Here is a 14,703-nt window from a genome sequence, read left to right as displayed (position 1 = left end):
TTGACCCATTTTGAGCATCTGATTGGCAGAGGGGGGGGGGGTACCTGTCTTGCAAACACTGGTATACCTCAGGGAAGATTTGGGCAGCAGCAGGGTAGGGGTCAGAGGTCAAGGTTGGTTTATGTCTTGATGAGGGTACATCAGCTGTTTCGGGCTGCATATCTACAAATCCCCCACCTCATTGCCACCACTCAAATAGTTCCTAAACAGGGTGTTGCATGTGAGATACCTAGTAAACATGTGACATTACCAACCATGCGTCTTAAACTTTTCATTGGGGAAGTCAACCCACACTCCCTTTGAACCACCACTTGATTTTTTGACTTGGAAGACAGTTTCATTGTCTAGCAGGCTGTGAACTGCAGAGGAACTGATTTGCAAAGAGTCGGCCCACATCGCTTAAGGATAAGATCATCTTATGGACAAATATTTCCTTTTTATACCGGAGGTGTTTTATTAGAGATATGTCTATACCACTCTATAAGAGTTGTATGTACACCCCCCCCCCCATTCGCAAAATAAAACTGAGAATTGTGTTTTATTCCTTGAATGTATATAGGTAACTGAGATGCCACCTAGATGGAATCAAAATCATAAGAAATATGGATCAGCACTTTGTATCCTTTATAGGTAACAAGGAAGGAAAACCTGTCTCTCTCATTTCATCTTTTTATGTTCATAAGTATATATTAGACTAACGACCACTAGGTTATATAAGCCTAGTTGTGCAATCCAACCCAACTGTGTCCCTATGTATATAGGTTCATAGGAATATACCAGCATGACCACCAGGGCCCGTAATCCTAACCCAGTAGCCCAAGGTCAGAATCAAACCTTATGTATGAGGTAAAGAACGTAACTAATTTGAGAAGCCCAATTACTGATGGCACAACAGGGCTGAAATACCACCAGTGATGTACTTGATACATGCATTACATTCTCCCCACTTTTTCTGGCCTAAGAATCAAAGGGATGGACTGGCTTAACCCCCCAACACAACTTTGTGTCTAATGTAACTGTAGAGAATCTAGTTTCTTCTGTTCCAGATGGCTTTAGGTGAGTCAAGCTTCAGAGGGTTTCTATGTGCCAGTGGCAATGGAACATAGGTGATCATTCTAGGATTTCTGTAGATGTTGGTAGTCTGGCCTAGGTTACAGCCATGATGATCTTTCCTGTGTCTGCTTGAGCAAGAAAACTGAAGCTGATGTGGGTGGAGTCAAATTTTGCACTGCAAGTGTCAGTGTGGCAGGGAAGTAAACATTGTACCAGCCACGAAGGCGAAGATTGCAAAATTATGAATGTCGGGCTGGTTATAAAGCCTTTTGTGGCATTTGTCCTAGTGGTGGTTATGGGTGCTGGAGCAACAGTCCTACTCAAACTCCTGCTACTGTGGCAAGTTCCACACACAATTTTACTTTTCTGAAGGAAACCAGAAAAGGGCAATATCTTTTTATCGTGTAAAGTGTGCAGCATTCCTCCCAAGGAGGACTTTGGTTACCTCCTATGTGTGACAGCTGTCTTCAAATTTGACTGGAAATGTCCTTAGATATTTTAGGAGACAGAGTACAGTGTACACGCTTAAAAGGTATTTTACCACTTTTCCAAGTTGCTTGAAAGACAGTTCCTCTGTAACTGTCACTTTGGTAGTGCAAACATTATGTTTGTGTTGATGGCCCTGACTTGACTAACATGCTGGGCCATGATTTGAAACATTTAGCTTCGTAATGCATCCATCAGGCATTTGTGTGTAGTTTTGTGTTTTTGTGAGGCTAAACCATTGATTAAGGAACCAACTCCTCTGTGGGCCTCTACAGTTTAATCTGCTGACGTACTGTACTGTGTGCCTTCAAATGTCATGGCTTGATTTTCTTGGGGTAATACAATACAGAAAACGATTTGGTGCTGCTTATAATGGACAGGTTTACAGAAAGACTCCTTCCAAGATGAACGTAACACAAATGAAAATGTGAAGAACATTCTTAGTGCTGTAAAGCACGAAAAAGGGTCATGCATACAGCAGAGTTTCTTGCATAGCAAAGTCTCTGACCCGCGTCTCCATGAAGACATTCATCCCCTCCCCCCATTTGCTATTGCCTGTGAATCAGTAATAACATGGCAACATTTTGTCCCTTTTCACTACCTCAGCAAATTCTTGCTGTTAATGTTGTCCAGTTCATGTTCAATGAATTACAAACTGTCATTACGTATTAATGCTGCTAAAATGGGTATTTATTCATGTGGTTCGGTTCTGCATTTACAGGTTATGTTCGATATGAACTGTCCTTTGCCTTGCAGTAATGTTACGGAAAAACATACATTTGTTTTGCACTTATTTATATCATTTACTGTGTTTTCATTGTAAAGGAGGGATTAGCTTTTGGTGTCAGTGTAAAAAGGATGACTTTCTGTTTGCTAAGGAAGATATTTCCAGATCTGAAGGATATTTTGTTATTTTATAGGAGAAATGGTGGGAATTGTAACACTCAAGCATGTATATTTTTGTTGATTTCTAAATCTGTGACAGATTGTGATTTGCCACAATTGAAGGCAAGCCCCAGATCTCAGTATACCTGCCGACACGCTAAGAGTATTGAAGGCATCAGCTTGGCCTGTAGCACACACCTTACTTGACTTAAGGGTTATCAAAACAGGGAGGTATCCTTTGGTGTATGTCATGGTTCAAAAAAAAAACTTTTTATTTAAATAAATGTTTATAGCATACTTTCTTGTGTACTGTAAATTTGTGTAAAGCAAAAATGCATTTTACTTGTAGCTCAAGAAAAAAATTATAATTGATTTTTTTTTTTATTATTTTTGCGTGATGCACTTTGTACTGCATGCCTCTGTATCTAATTTCTGGAGTTTAAAAATCCTAGCCTTTTTTTGTAATACATTTAATCCCCGCATTGTTTGCATTTTCTGCATTTATATTGTAATACAACAGTTAAGAGAACTCAGCTTAGTGGCCACTGCTTGCATCTTCTCTTCAGATCTGTTCATGTTATCAGAATATTGGGGTGAGTTTCTTTTCTTGGAGAAAATTGGGTGGTTAGCACTGCTGACAGTACAAAAGCACCGTTCTATTAGGATTTGTACACTGTGTATGACACACTGTACTATTCTACATCATAAGCTGACTGCACCTGCTTTTTCTTGTTTCAGCCATAACAGACAATAGCATATCTGATTACTTAGGTTTATGGGTGTGATACAGGGGAGACATTGTTCTTCTAGTTTATGAACTGGTCTCCCAAGAAGTGTAGTAATTATTTCAGGACTTACAGCTGGGCAAAGCTAAGCAATGAAAAGGCTTTGAAGTTATTTCTGATTTACTTCACAAAGAGCCTCAGTTATGAATGATTCTCTTTCTTGACTAACACTGATAACTGTTTGGAGGAGACTGTAAACTCACCTCCAGGCCTAGCGGACGGGGGTGGGTGGACTGAACAGTCTCTATTGTTCCAGCAGTCCTTTCACATTCTAGATCCCAACCATACAAGTAAAGCAGACCTAGGGACTTTGATTGAACAGTTTAGCGTCAAGTATTTTATTACAGACTTCCTTTAGTTTCAAGTTAGAAGCATCAGTTAGGTGCAGGAAGAATCTGGTAATGTCCTGTCTGGGGCAATAGCAAATATAGATCTTATCCCATTTGTCCCTTGTTTCACAGCCTGAGAAAGATGATCATTCCATGTTTGTACCATCGTCCAGGGACTCCACCTCTGTGCCGGTCCACAAAGACCTGGATGGACTGATTGAAAAAGAACATGAAACATCTGAAGAGAGGAGCTTGGTAAGCAGGTTTCATAAAACTCCTAAGTGCATGAGGAAGTGTCCACAGGTATGTGTAGTAGCCAACTGCTTCAGATAGACTTGAAAAGTTTCGATTGAGGTGTAAGATTTTTTAACAGGTTGGTACAAGATTGTGATCATAATCTGTACTACTGAAAATATTCATACAGGAAACTGTTGAGACATTAATACTAGATGATTTGCAATGTTTAAGTACACTTTTATTTAACTTCTCTGTGCGAATAAGCTTAATTTCTTAACAATGCGGCTGTTCCAGTTGTAGTTTACTGATGTGCTTTAATCGTTCTGTGAAGGAGTTGTGGGTTACTAAATGTGCTGAGTAGTGACCACACGTAGTGTTAGCGGATAACACAGAGAGACCCTTTTGGCTGGCACACAAAGTTGACAACGTAGTATTGTACCATTCAGTAAAAGGTGCCATTAACCCTGGGAGAGGTGTAGCAGCCTTTTCATAGAATAATTGTGTTGTTTCTTTAGGTATGCCTGCCTATGAGTCAGTGCCATGGTGTGGGGGGATGAATTCTTGACTGAAGGTCAAGTGGCCTGATCTTGATTAAGAACTTGGCTGCTTTACAGTGCTGGCTTGGAAGGATGAATGGTCCCTTCATGGAGAGGGATAGAGCAGAACAGTGCACCCATCTCCACAGTCCCTCAGAGGATGGGCGACCATTGCAATGGGTGTCTTGGGGCTAGGCTTACATCTCACCAAGCCACTATTCTTAACAAATGCATGGAAGTATGTACTTACAGGGGGTGGGCATTGTGAAGTCCCCATTGTGATGTGGATAACCCATCTTTCTACGCAGTGGTGGGGTCAGGGACATACACAAATATCACTGATCGGATGTTCATGGCAGCACAGATACCATGAAGTCTGCCTGCATGATGGCTCTTCAGACAGATGCCACCCTAGCAGATCTGAACTCCACAGTACTAAGAAGTGAATGTACTCTGGCAGGTTGAGGCTTGATGGTCTTCAGGTAGTGGGGGGGGGGGGGTAGGAAAAAAGTTCAAAGTAGCGCCTGGCTTTGTAATGTTGCTGTTAAGTGTTTTGCTTGATTTAGCATCTTTTGGATAGTTGTGGGGAGTCTGAAGTACCCATGAGTAGAATGCACAGGCTACACACAGACTGACAAGAGGTCGAGACTGAACCCCAGAGACGGAGATGTGAGCCGTAAGTGTTGACCACGGAGTCACAATGCCCCACTGGGATAAACATGACCACATTTTGTGGAGTTCCATTATTTGTCTCTTTCTGTCTTTTAGAGATAGGAAGTGCTAAAGGATGAACTTCTGCTTTAGTAGAGACAGGGACATGGACTCAGACATTGCTGTTGGTGGATTGGATACTCTAAAGTGGCCCAGGCATGAGTGCGTTTATGTGTGTGCCTTCTGTGGAAGTTTGGGCGGCGGGCTGGCAACTCAACACTTTAAAACTCCACTGCCAATCATGAGTGGACAGGTGATCCACTGTGGCAACCCCAAACTGGGAAAAGCCGAAAGAAGAAGAGGAGACAAGGGACATGGACTTAAGCTTTAGTAGAGACAGATACATGGACTTGAGCTTTAGTAGAGACAGGGACACAATCATTTATTTATTAATTTATTCATTCATGTATGTATTTGAATTTGTACTATCTTAGTTTTTCTGTTGGGTCCTAGAGTTAAATTTTTAAGAAAATCCTGAGATACTGCTTGGTAAAGTTATAGATAATGCCGCATATTCCACATTAATGTTGCTATTTAATGCTCGGGTCGCACATACAAATGGATGTATGAAATGGATACGTATGTGTAATATACATGCATGTTTATGTATGGTGTAGGTTTAAATGTATATGTACGCACATGCACAAAATGCAGTGAAAACAAATAACCACACAAATTATTGCTGTGTCTAGCACACAGACGGTAGATGGTGCTGTCTGTTGGACAGTCTTTCGTTTTCATTTGCTTGGGGATTCTGAAGTAGTTATGGCTTGCTTCTGCAGCCAGGAATTTCAAACATATTGGAGAGGGTTTGGAGGAAATTGGTATGTATTTTTATATGGGGGGGGGGGGCAATTGTAGCTGAGGAGGTGGTACGGAGGGTAAGGGGACAGAAGTTGCCATGGCAGCTGCGCTGAATATACAGTGCATTTTCTCTATAGGTTGCCCTTGGTATCTTTAATACCATCGTAAGACCGTGAGTAAGATTGTCACGTGTACCCAACCCTTAGGAGTCCTTACAGACCCTTCCCTCTCTAATTACCTGAGACACTGGAGAGCTGGGTGTACTGTAGTTGGAAAGGAAATTGCAGCCACATTCATATCTTGAGTTTCTTGCTGTGGTGGTTCCCCTGAGAATCAATGTTGTACTTCCTCTAAATAATTGAAGCTAACTTCCAGGCACCAAGTAAGCCAGCATTGTCACTGTTTGAATTGCGCATCACAGTATTTGAGTTTTTTGTTGGAGAGCAAGCCCACAACACACTACAAGAAACATTGCCTCTTTTAGCTTGAAAATATTAATAAATTACTTTTTTTAGTAACTGATTTTTTAGCCATAGTTCACGTTTGCAGTAGTGGTCAAACTGTTTCCTTTGCAAACACAAGTCACAGGGTTTAATTCTAACCCTTGAAAGGGAAATTAGCCTTAAAATGTCCCACAAGGGTAGCTAGCCTAGTGCTTGCTTATGAACCTATAGTATTATCAGTTTTATAAAAGAACATTTCCTAGCTTTTGATTATGCATTAGTAACAGCTTAGTATAGTAAATATGTTATTTAAATAACTAAATGCCATTTGTAATGTGTAAATGTAATATTACAAGATGATTCCTTGAAAAGGTTAGGAAGCATCAAGCAGATCATTCATTTAAAGAGGGTGACATTGTGGGTGATTCTTAGCATCTTCTGTACACCGCGGTGTTAAGGCTAATTAGTCTGTAGCTTTTGGCAAGATCTCTTAAACTTACCTTGGAGTAATAAATAGTACATCACTCAGATGACCCTCATGAAAAATTAGCCTTTCCTTCAGTGGTTTATCAGATAGTAGCTGCACTGACTGAATTTTGTCTGGAACATTGTTACATGTTTGTGGTTCATTAGGCCTATGGGAGGAAATTGATTTCATCTTGTTACATTTTTTTCTTTGTCGGTGTTTGTGCAGGTAGAGTGCTCTGTGGAGGTAAATGTTAATCCAATTAGTCTTGTATACAGATGGAAGAGTATGGATGAGATTTACCATCCAATAGGATAATCTATTGCAATCTGTTTTTGCTCTTACTGGGCAGTTGTATTCCTAGGATTTAAGCCATGGATACAGTTGCAGCTTGCATTGATGTGGCAATCCTGGCAGTGAGTTTAATAGTATTTAAAGACTACATGACGACAGTAGAAATCCATTCCTCTATCACTCACTCTGGAACAGGTGAGGCAAGACTGGCTCTGCACGTCTGCCCTAAAATGACCTAATTGTATCCTCCTTCAGAATGATGGTAGCACTCAATGCAAGCCCTTTGCATACCTTTGTAACCTAATGCACTACAGGTATCTTTTTGCTTTATTTCAAAGACGCTTTTAAACTTGACAAAAATACCTTAGAGCCATTGCCTGTTTGTAAACCTATTTTTTTCTAGGCAAGCTACCAGAAAACAAAGCAAAACTCGTGAGCACACTCTTAATGGAGATTTTTCTCACATGTACAGCATGGCTATAGAAATTCCTTCACCTTCACGAGCTGTTATGATGTCACAGTCCTTACAAATATGGAAAAGGGTCTTGAAGTACGTGCCATATTTGTAGATATGACCAGGCTGTTTGAAGCAGGTCATGTCCACTCAAGACTCCCAAAAAAAAAAAAAGTCAAGAGTGATTGGTAGGAGGGCTTGTTCTCTTCTCAGGTCTAGGTTCTAATAATGTATGTGGATAGCAAACTAACCCAAGAAAAATTTCAGATGCAGTCAAAAGAAGGTCTTCGTAAGTATTTTTCTCACTTTTATGTTTTATTACTAGTAAGCTAACATTCATTTTTAGCGAACGTGCACCCGTGTTACTTAAAACATCCCAGAGACACCTTTGTACCATAAGTCTTTCTCTCTTGCACAACTCCTGTTCATAGGTTCATAGATTAGTCCTAAGCTAACTGCCTTTGCAAGTCATTTTAAGCCTAGCCAATTATCCCTTGTGAGACTCAAACCCTGCACCTTCTGTTTGTAAGGCAAACACCTTAACCATTAGGCCACTCCCAACCCCTAAACAGCACCAGTTACACTCATTTGTATGCCAAGCAGAGTCCAGCATTAACCAAGTCTTAAACTGTTTTTGTTTTTAAGATCTGTGCTCTCCACAGTACTGCTGCTTGTGTTCAGTTAAAATGTTAAATGCATTTAGATTTTTTTTTGCTCTCTTCGGTCACTGCCACTTCATTATATCAGCCTGGCACGTCTGTATACCCCTGTACCTCTCTTTGTGCTGGCTCTACCATGTTTACCCCCTTCCTCAGGATTTAATCTGGTGTTTCTGGGTCCAGTTGCAGAATGAGGGACCCATATGGGGGTGGGAGGTTTAACTTATGACCTATCTGTCCTCCCCGGGGATGGATGTGCAATGGAAGACATGCTGTGTATTGTTTTGCCTTCACAGCAGCTCAGGCCATGTCTCCACACTGTACCCCCTTTAGGCCCACCTACTAGTGTTGTCTTTCCAAGCCTCCACCAAGAATAGACAGTTTAAGCCCCATGGGGTCCGCCTGGCTCACCCCGGGATGGTACTGACCATCCTTCCATACCATTCTGTCAATCGCACAAGTTGCTGATCTAACCCAGAAAACCTGGATCAAAGTTGGGGCTTTATCCTCCAACGCCACCAGAGCAGCAAATGCATATACTTTTGATTTACTTATTCCCTTTTTCTTGGCAAAAACATCTGAAGATTGTTGCCCAGTTGCAAAAGTATGTCCTCTGGTTAAAGTACGGGAAAATATTGGTCACAGATCGTTGACCACCCATTGATTTGTCCTTATGTGGTATGTGCAATACGACTTTAAAATTAGGTTAACTACATTAAAAGCCAAGTATAGTATCATAATTTGTGCTCACAGATGAGGAAAAAGGTCTTCTAATGGATGCCATATTTGTAGATATGACAATTAAATTGGTTGATATTCAGTTATGAGACTTGAATTTAAATAACTGAGATTCTGTGAAAGTACATTGAAATGAATGCAGAATCGTTTGTCAGAGTGCAGCTTTTAAATAACATTTGGATCCAGTTTCTCTGGCCTTGTTTTTTTTTTTTAAACATGTCTACCAAAGAGACTGAAGTCTTCTTCAGTTACTCTTTATTAATGGCTTCAACGTAATATTGCATTTAATTCAGCTAACTATAGCTGGCAGTTTACATGGGTAGCTTTTCCATTTTAATAACCAGTCCAGAAAAGGTATTCATAAGTTTTCTCAAGTCTCTTTATTACTGTACACCAGTAAACCGACATTCAGTTCCATAAGACTAGATCAGTGTTTAGAACATTCCAGAGACTTAACACCTAGTACTGCAAGTCTTGCCTCATTACATGACTTCACTTGAACAGTGCTACAGTTGCATATATACCTGGATGTTTACCTACACTCTCTATTTAGATGCTGAGCAGTGTCCAGTGTTGACAATGTCCTCAGACGTCTGTACTGTCCAACAGTACCATTGTATATGTTGGATTAAAACAATGAATGCATATAATTTTGATCTGCATGTACAGTATCCCTTTCTAGTATAATGCACAAGCACAGAATGTGTGCCCTAAACTAGGTACACAGCGTTAACACATTTGTCATTCTTTTATTTTTCCAGCCTCCATGCCTGTCAACCATTAAATTGCCACTATCACACAGCCAGCCATAAGTGTTCTTTAGTTTTCTGTACCCCCTTTATTGCTTCTGCCCCCACTGTTCAAACACCCTGCCAAATGCCTCCCCTACCAGCTCTCACTTAGCTCATTCGTTGCCCCATCAAGGGTGAATCAGACCAATTCATTCACATGGTGAGAACCTTATGGTCCATTTGTTACCTTTTCAGGATGAGAACCCAACTGGCTCAACCCCTTGGCAGTGGGTATCTGCGGGTTAGGAACAAACAGTTCTGTAGGTGTGCCTGTGAAAGTAACTTTCTCCTTTGTCATGGAAATGACCTCTGAGAATGCCTTTATTGCTTATGCCACTCACAGAAGGCAGAACTGCCTGGTTGTCTACTGAGGGGAACCTGCAGTGGCCCAAACTACCTCATGATGGACACACCCACCCTTCTCATATTGGCTCCTACTGATGCCCAAGCCACTAATTCAGTCCAGGGCCAACAGGATTATAGTCCATGCTTTCACTATCTGTGCGGGTGAAACTGGAAGTATTTGTCATTTAATAAGACTCTATCACTTCATTTCCCACAAAGCACCACTGTCTGCCCTTGTAGCAGACATATTGGCTCATGTCACATTACTGCTAGCCTGACTCATTTTTAAATTACCTAAAATATTGTCACCTCCTTGCCCAGTTGCTGAAATTAAGACCTACCACTATTCACTAAGAGCTAAAATCATGGTGCCCTCAACCTCATATCCATTTTCAACCTTTTAATTAAAGAAAGGACCTTCTCAAAAATAGCACCTGCAACCTGGAACTTACACCATCAGGAAATTAAAAATGACAATCTCTAAACCTGCTTTTGGTCAGAAGTTGTACAAAGCTCTCACTAATACGTCAGTGAATTTTTCAGTGAAAATTATTTTTTTTTCTTTTCCAAATTAATCAAACCAGAAGAGAATACATGTAATCTAATGCTATAGTACACAGCTTTCTAGTGCAGTCTCTGGCTTTTCATTAAGGACATAGTGCCTGTTTACTTAGGGTTCTGTTACATTATCTGTCATTTCTTTAGATCTTTAGTATTTTTACATTGGTGTATGTATGTAAAAGTTGTATAGCTTTTGCACTATGTCAATAACTTTGAATTCAGTGTTATTTGTACAGATCTTCTGTCTAGAAGTTTTTTTAGAAATATGTATGGTCGGGTCTATATTTTGTGTGTGTATATGTATATATATATATATATATATATATATATATGTGCAGATATATATAGATATAGAGATGTAATATGCACACACGCATTATGTCCGCAAATTTTGTGTTATTGGTAGCAATCTACTATGAGTCTGCTTTTTTGCCATTGGTCTGACCTATGGCTGAGAAGGGTCTTTCAGCAGTACACCTACCCAGTTGACATACAAGTAAAAGTTTACTATTGCAATAAAATCAAGCTTTTGATTTCTTTAGATTTATAATAAAAATTTGAATCTGAATGTTATCTGTTTTAAAATGCCGAACGTTGTCATACATATACTTTTAAGTATTTGCTATAAAATTATTTATTGACATTTGTTGACTGGGAAAGTCCACTGGGCCTAAACACCCATTTTCAGTGGAGGCCCGGGGAGGAAAGCTCCATACAATCACAGAAATTTTTATATAACATCAGCTTAACTTTGAAAGTCAAAACAGTTTTTACATAATACAAATTGAAGTAGATATACAAGACAAATGCATTTTACAGAAGTATACAATACAAGAAAATAAACCCAATGTATTAAATTTTTAGTAATTCTGTTTGTATATTTATTCAGATGTTCTTCGTGTTTCACTGTTGCAGTCTTCACACTTGGGTTATCTGCCTGCAGGTAGCCCTCAGATGGCCCGAATACCAGAGTCTTGGGATTTCTGCATCTGTTGCTGTCTCCTCTTCCTTGATGTCAGGTCGTCAGGGGTATACAGCATGCATCAGGCACCATTACATCAGTCTTTCTTGCCATGAAGGAGCCCAAAGCAGAAGCAGTTTGCAAGTGCCAATCAGTTGCTACCTGAAATTTTCGTTTTTTCGAGTTTCAGACCTGAAGTCTTCTAAAGCTAAGTACCCCATTGGGGATTCTTTTTTCTTGCTCTAACCGATGTCAGAAAAAATTAACAATTGTCTTGCTTGTGGAAATCAAATACCTCACAGAGATTTTCATTCTTTCTGCATCACCTGTTTAGGCCCAGACCACGACGTCCCTCTCTGTCGTTTTTTTGCCTTGTTTAACGCCTGAACCATTCGTTGGGCTATTTTTGTAGCTGAATTCTTTGGCTGTCATTCTCCATATTCTGAAATGGCTTCGGTAAGCCATCCCGACTACCAATCTTCTGAAAAAGCGCAAAGACAGACACAGACCGCATAGGTCAAAAACTGCCGCCAACACTTCTGCTAAGCTAGTTGCCAGTCCACCGGTACTCAGTGAGGCGCCTTTGCAGCCCCTGATGCCCGCCTCTACAGATTTGCAGGCCTCTGCTGAGACCCATTCGGCGTCCAGTATGCTGCGAGATGCTTCTTCGACTATGAACCTGTCGATGTCTCTACCTTGGATGGGTCCGGAGCCGCTGTGCAGGCACTGGCTTCTGAGGGTGTATTCTGACCTACCGATATTCATATTAAACCGGCAACTTTATTTCCAACTAAAACTGCCGAGTTTGTCGGGCCCAGAGTTCGCACTACAGCTAGAAAACAGACGTCCAAAGCGCATGCGCAAGCTCCCATGCCACAAAAACAAATGCTTAGAATGGCTGAAGACCATATTACTCTAATTAGAGGAAGCCAGCCTTCACCTGCCAAAAGACAAAGAATTGAATTTTCTTCTGATTCTACAGACCAGGAGTCTGATGACTCTGACCCTTCTGATTACCAGGACATACCCTTATCTACCTATGAGGACTCAGATGCAGAGGAATCCATTCCCTCTGCCTCCCCTCCAGAGGATTTGTCTTTTGGTGAAACCTTGTATACCTTAAGAGAGCATTTCCACTGGGAATGCCAGGACTATCCTCAGTCCAAAAAGAGACTCAGAATTTTTAGATTTGCCTCAGCACAGGCCTCTAGCTATATCCCCTGTCATGGGTATTGTAGATGATGTTTTCATGGAATCCAGTCTTACTCCTGACACCTTAACACCAGCTCCTAGAAAACTTGACAGGTACTACAGAGTACCTAACTCTCGCAAAGTTCTCTTTAAGAATCCTACTGCTGATCCAGACACCATTTCCCAGGGACCTAAAGGCATTAACGCTACTACAGCCAAAAACCCTACCCCTTCATACAGGGATTCTAGAGCTTTAGACAGATGGGGTAAGAAGGCATATACCTCTGCAACTCTTGCCATCAGGGCTTTGAATTGCCAGTTTCACATGTTGAAGTACCAGCAACATGTTATGGAACTAATTAAACAAAAAATGATGTTACTTCCAGATTGTGCAGAAAATAAAGATTTACAAGAGTTAATGCATTCTGCAAACCAAGTTAGTAAACATATTTTGCAGTGTGGGTTTGATGCCTTAGAAGCATCTTGCAAGGCTGCTGTCACTGGGTCTGTACTGAGAAGGCATGCTTGGCTAAAGGAATAAGTCTTGCCTGATCATGTCGAAGCAAAATTACCAGATGCTCCATTAAATCAGGAGCGTTTGTTTGCCACAAAAGCAGACGTTGTTCTTAAAAGGATGGAAGAAAAAGCTAAATCTATGCAAACCGTCAAAGATTTCTTACAGGTGCAGCCACCTAGATTCAGTAGGCATTGGCCTTCAAAATACTGGCCCTTTCCAGTCCCCCTCAGGCCTTCTCAGCCCACACCCAGGGGAAACAGACCAGCAAGACTACAGTCTCTGGGTATGCAGAGATCTAAACAATGGAGTGTTTCCACCTCAAAACCAGGGAGTAGTAAGCCACCACCATATGGAAAAAGTTCACAATGACTTTCCAATTAACCTTCCCAGCCATACCCAAGTACTTGCGCCCCTAGGAGGAAAACTCGCCCTTCATGCAAAAAACTGGATGTCCATTACTCGGGACCGATGGGTTCTAAACATTGTATCCCAGGGATACAGATTCTACTTCCACTCACTGCCAACTCCAAGCGGGTTGCCAGACGTTCCACCAAACCAGTGGGCAGAGGCTCAAAAGCAAGTACTTTTCCTTCTCCATATCAGTGCTATTCAACCTGTTCCAGTAGAACAAAAGGGACAGGGTTTCTACTCCAGACTGTTCCTGGTGCCCAGAATAGAGGGCTCTTGGAGCACTATCCTGGATCTATCTATTCTCAACACCTTTCTGGTGGTCCCAAAATTCAAAATGCTTACACTGCAACAGCTTCTTCCTATGCTAGCCAAGGATGCCTGTTTAGTCACCCTAGACTTAAAAGAAGCTTATCTGCACATCCCCATAAGGGAGTCTTGCAGGAAATATCTACATTTCAGTGCAGGCTCTATGCACTTTCACTTCTCTGCACTTCCCTTTGGCTTATCTGCTGCCCCCAGAGCATTCACAAAGTGCCTGGCTCCAGCCATTGTGTATTGCAGGCAGAGAAATATTCATACCCATACTTGGGATGATTGCCTGATTCAGGCGGACAGTCAGGAATTGCCACTTCAGCACCTGGCATTTGTAAACGGACTTCTAACTTAACTGGGATACACCATCAACGAAAAGAAATCAACTGATGCCCAGCCAACAAATTGTATTCCTGGGAGCAAGCTTGAACAGAATTTCCCAGATGGTATTCCTCACGCCAGAAAAGCAGGTCCATTTGACAAACTATTTTAAACTAATGGCCAACAAAACCCAGCTGTCTGCAAGGAAAGTACTGCAAGCCGTAGGGTTCATGGCCTCATGCATTCTGCTAATTCCATATGCAAGACTTGCATATGAAGAAACTTCAATGATGTTCATCGTGTTACCCTGCAGCAGTCATCACACTTGGGTTATCCTGCCGTCAGGCAGTCCCGCAGTCGGCTTGAATTCCAAAGTCTTGGTCCTGCGTCGGTTGCTGTCTCTTCTTCCCTGA

General features: G+C 41.3%; 1 protein-coding gene across 10 annotated transcripts in view; it reads left to right on the top strand.

Moving 5' to 3' along the window:
• Positions 1-14,703, top strand: part of PKP4 (plakophilin 4) — a 3,210,231-nt gene that overhangs the window by 1,193,480 nt on the left and 2,002,048 nt on the right. For 9 of the 10 annotated variants that reach the window (XM_044074755.1, XM_044074756.1, XM_044074754.1 and 6 more), the window contains exon 4: positions 3,671-3,793. The exons of the other annotated variant lie outside the window; for it this stretch is intronic. In XM_044074755.1, coding sequence (XP_043930690.1) covers positions 3,671-3,793 — 123 coding nt within the window. The remainder of the gene's footprint in view (positions 1-3,670; positions 3,794-14,703) is intronic. 10 annotated transcript variants of the gene reach the window in all.

The sequence above is a fragment of the Protopterus annectens genome, chromosome 6.part0 (assembly GCF_019279795.1).
Source record: "Protopterus annectens isolate FY-2018-M chromosome 6.part0, PAN1.0, whole genome shotgun sequence".
Taxonomy (NCBI): domain Eukaryota; kingdom Metazoa; phylum Chordata; order Ceratodontiformes; family Protopteridae; genus Protopterus; species Protopterus annectens.
Note: the sequence above shows the minus strand (reverse complement) of the source record. Positions and strands in the feature narration are given on the sequence as shown.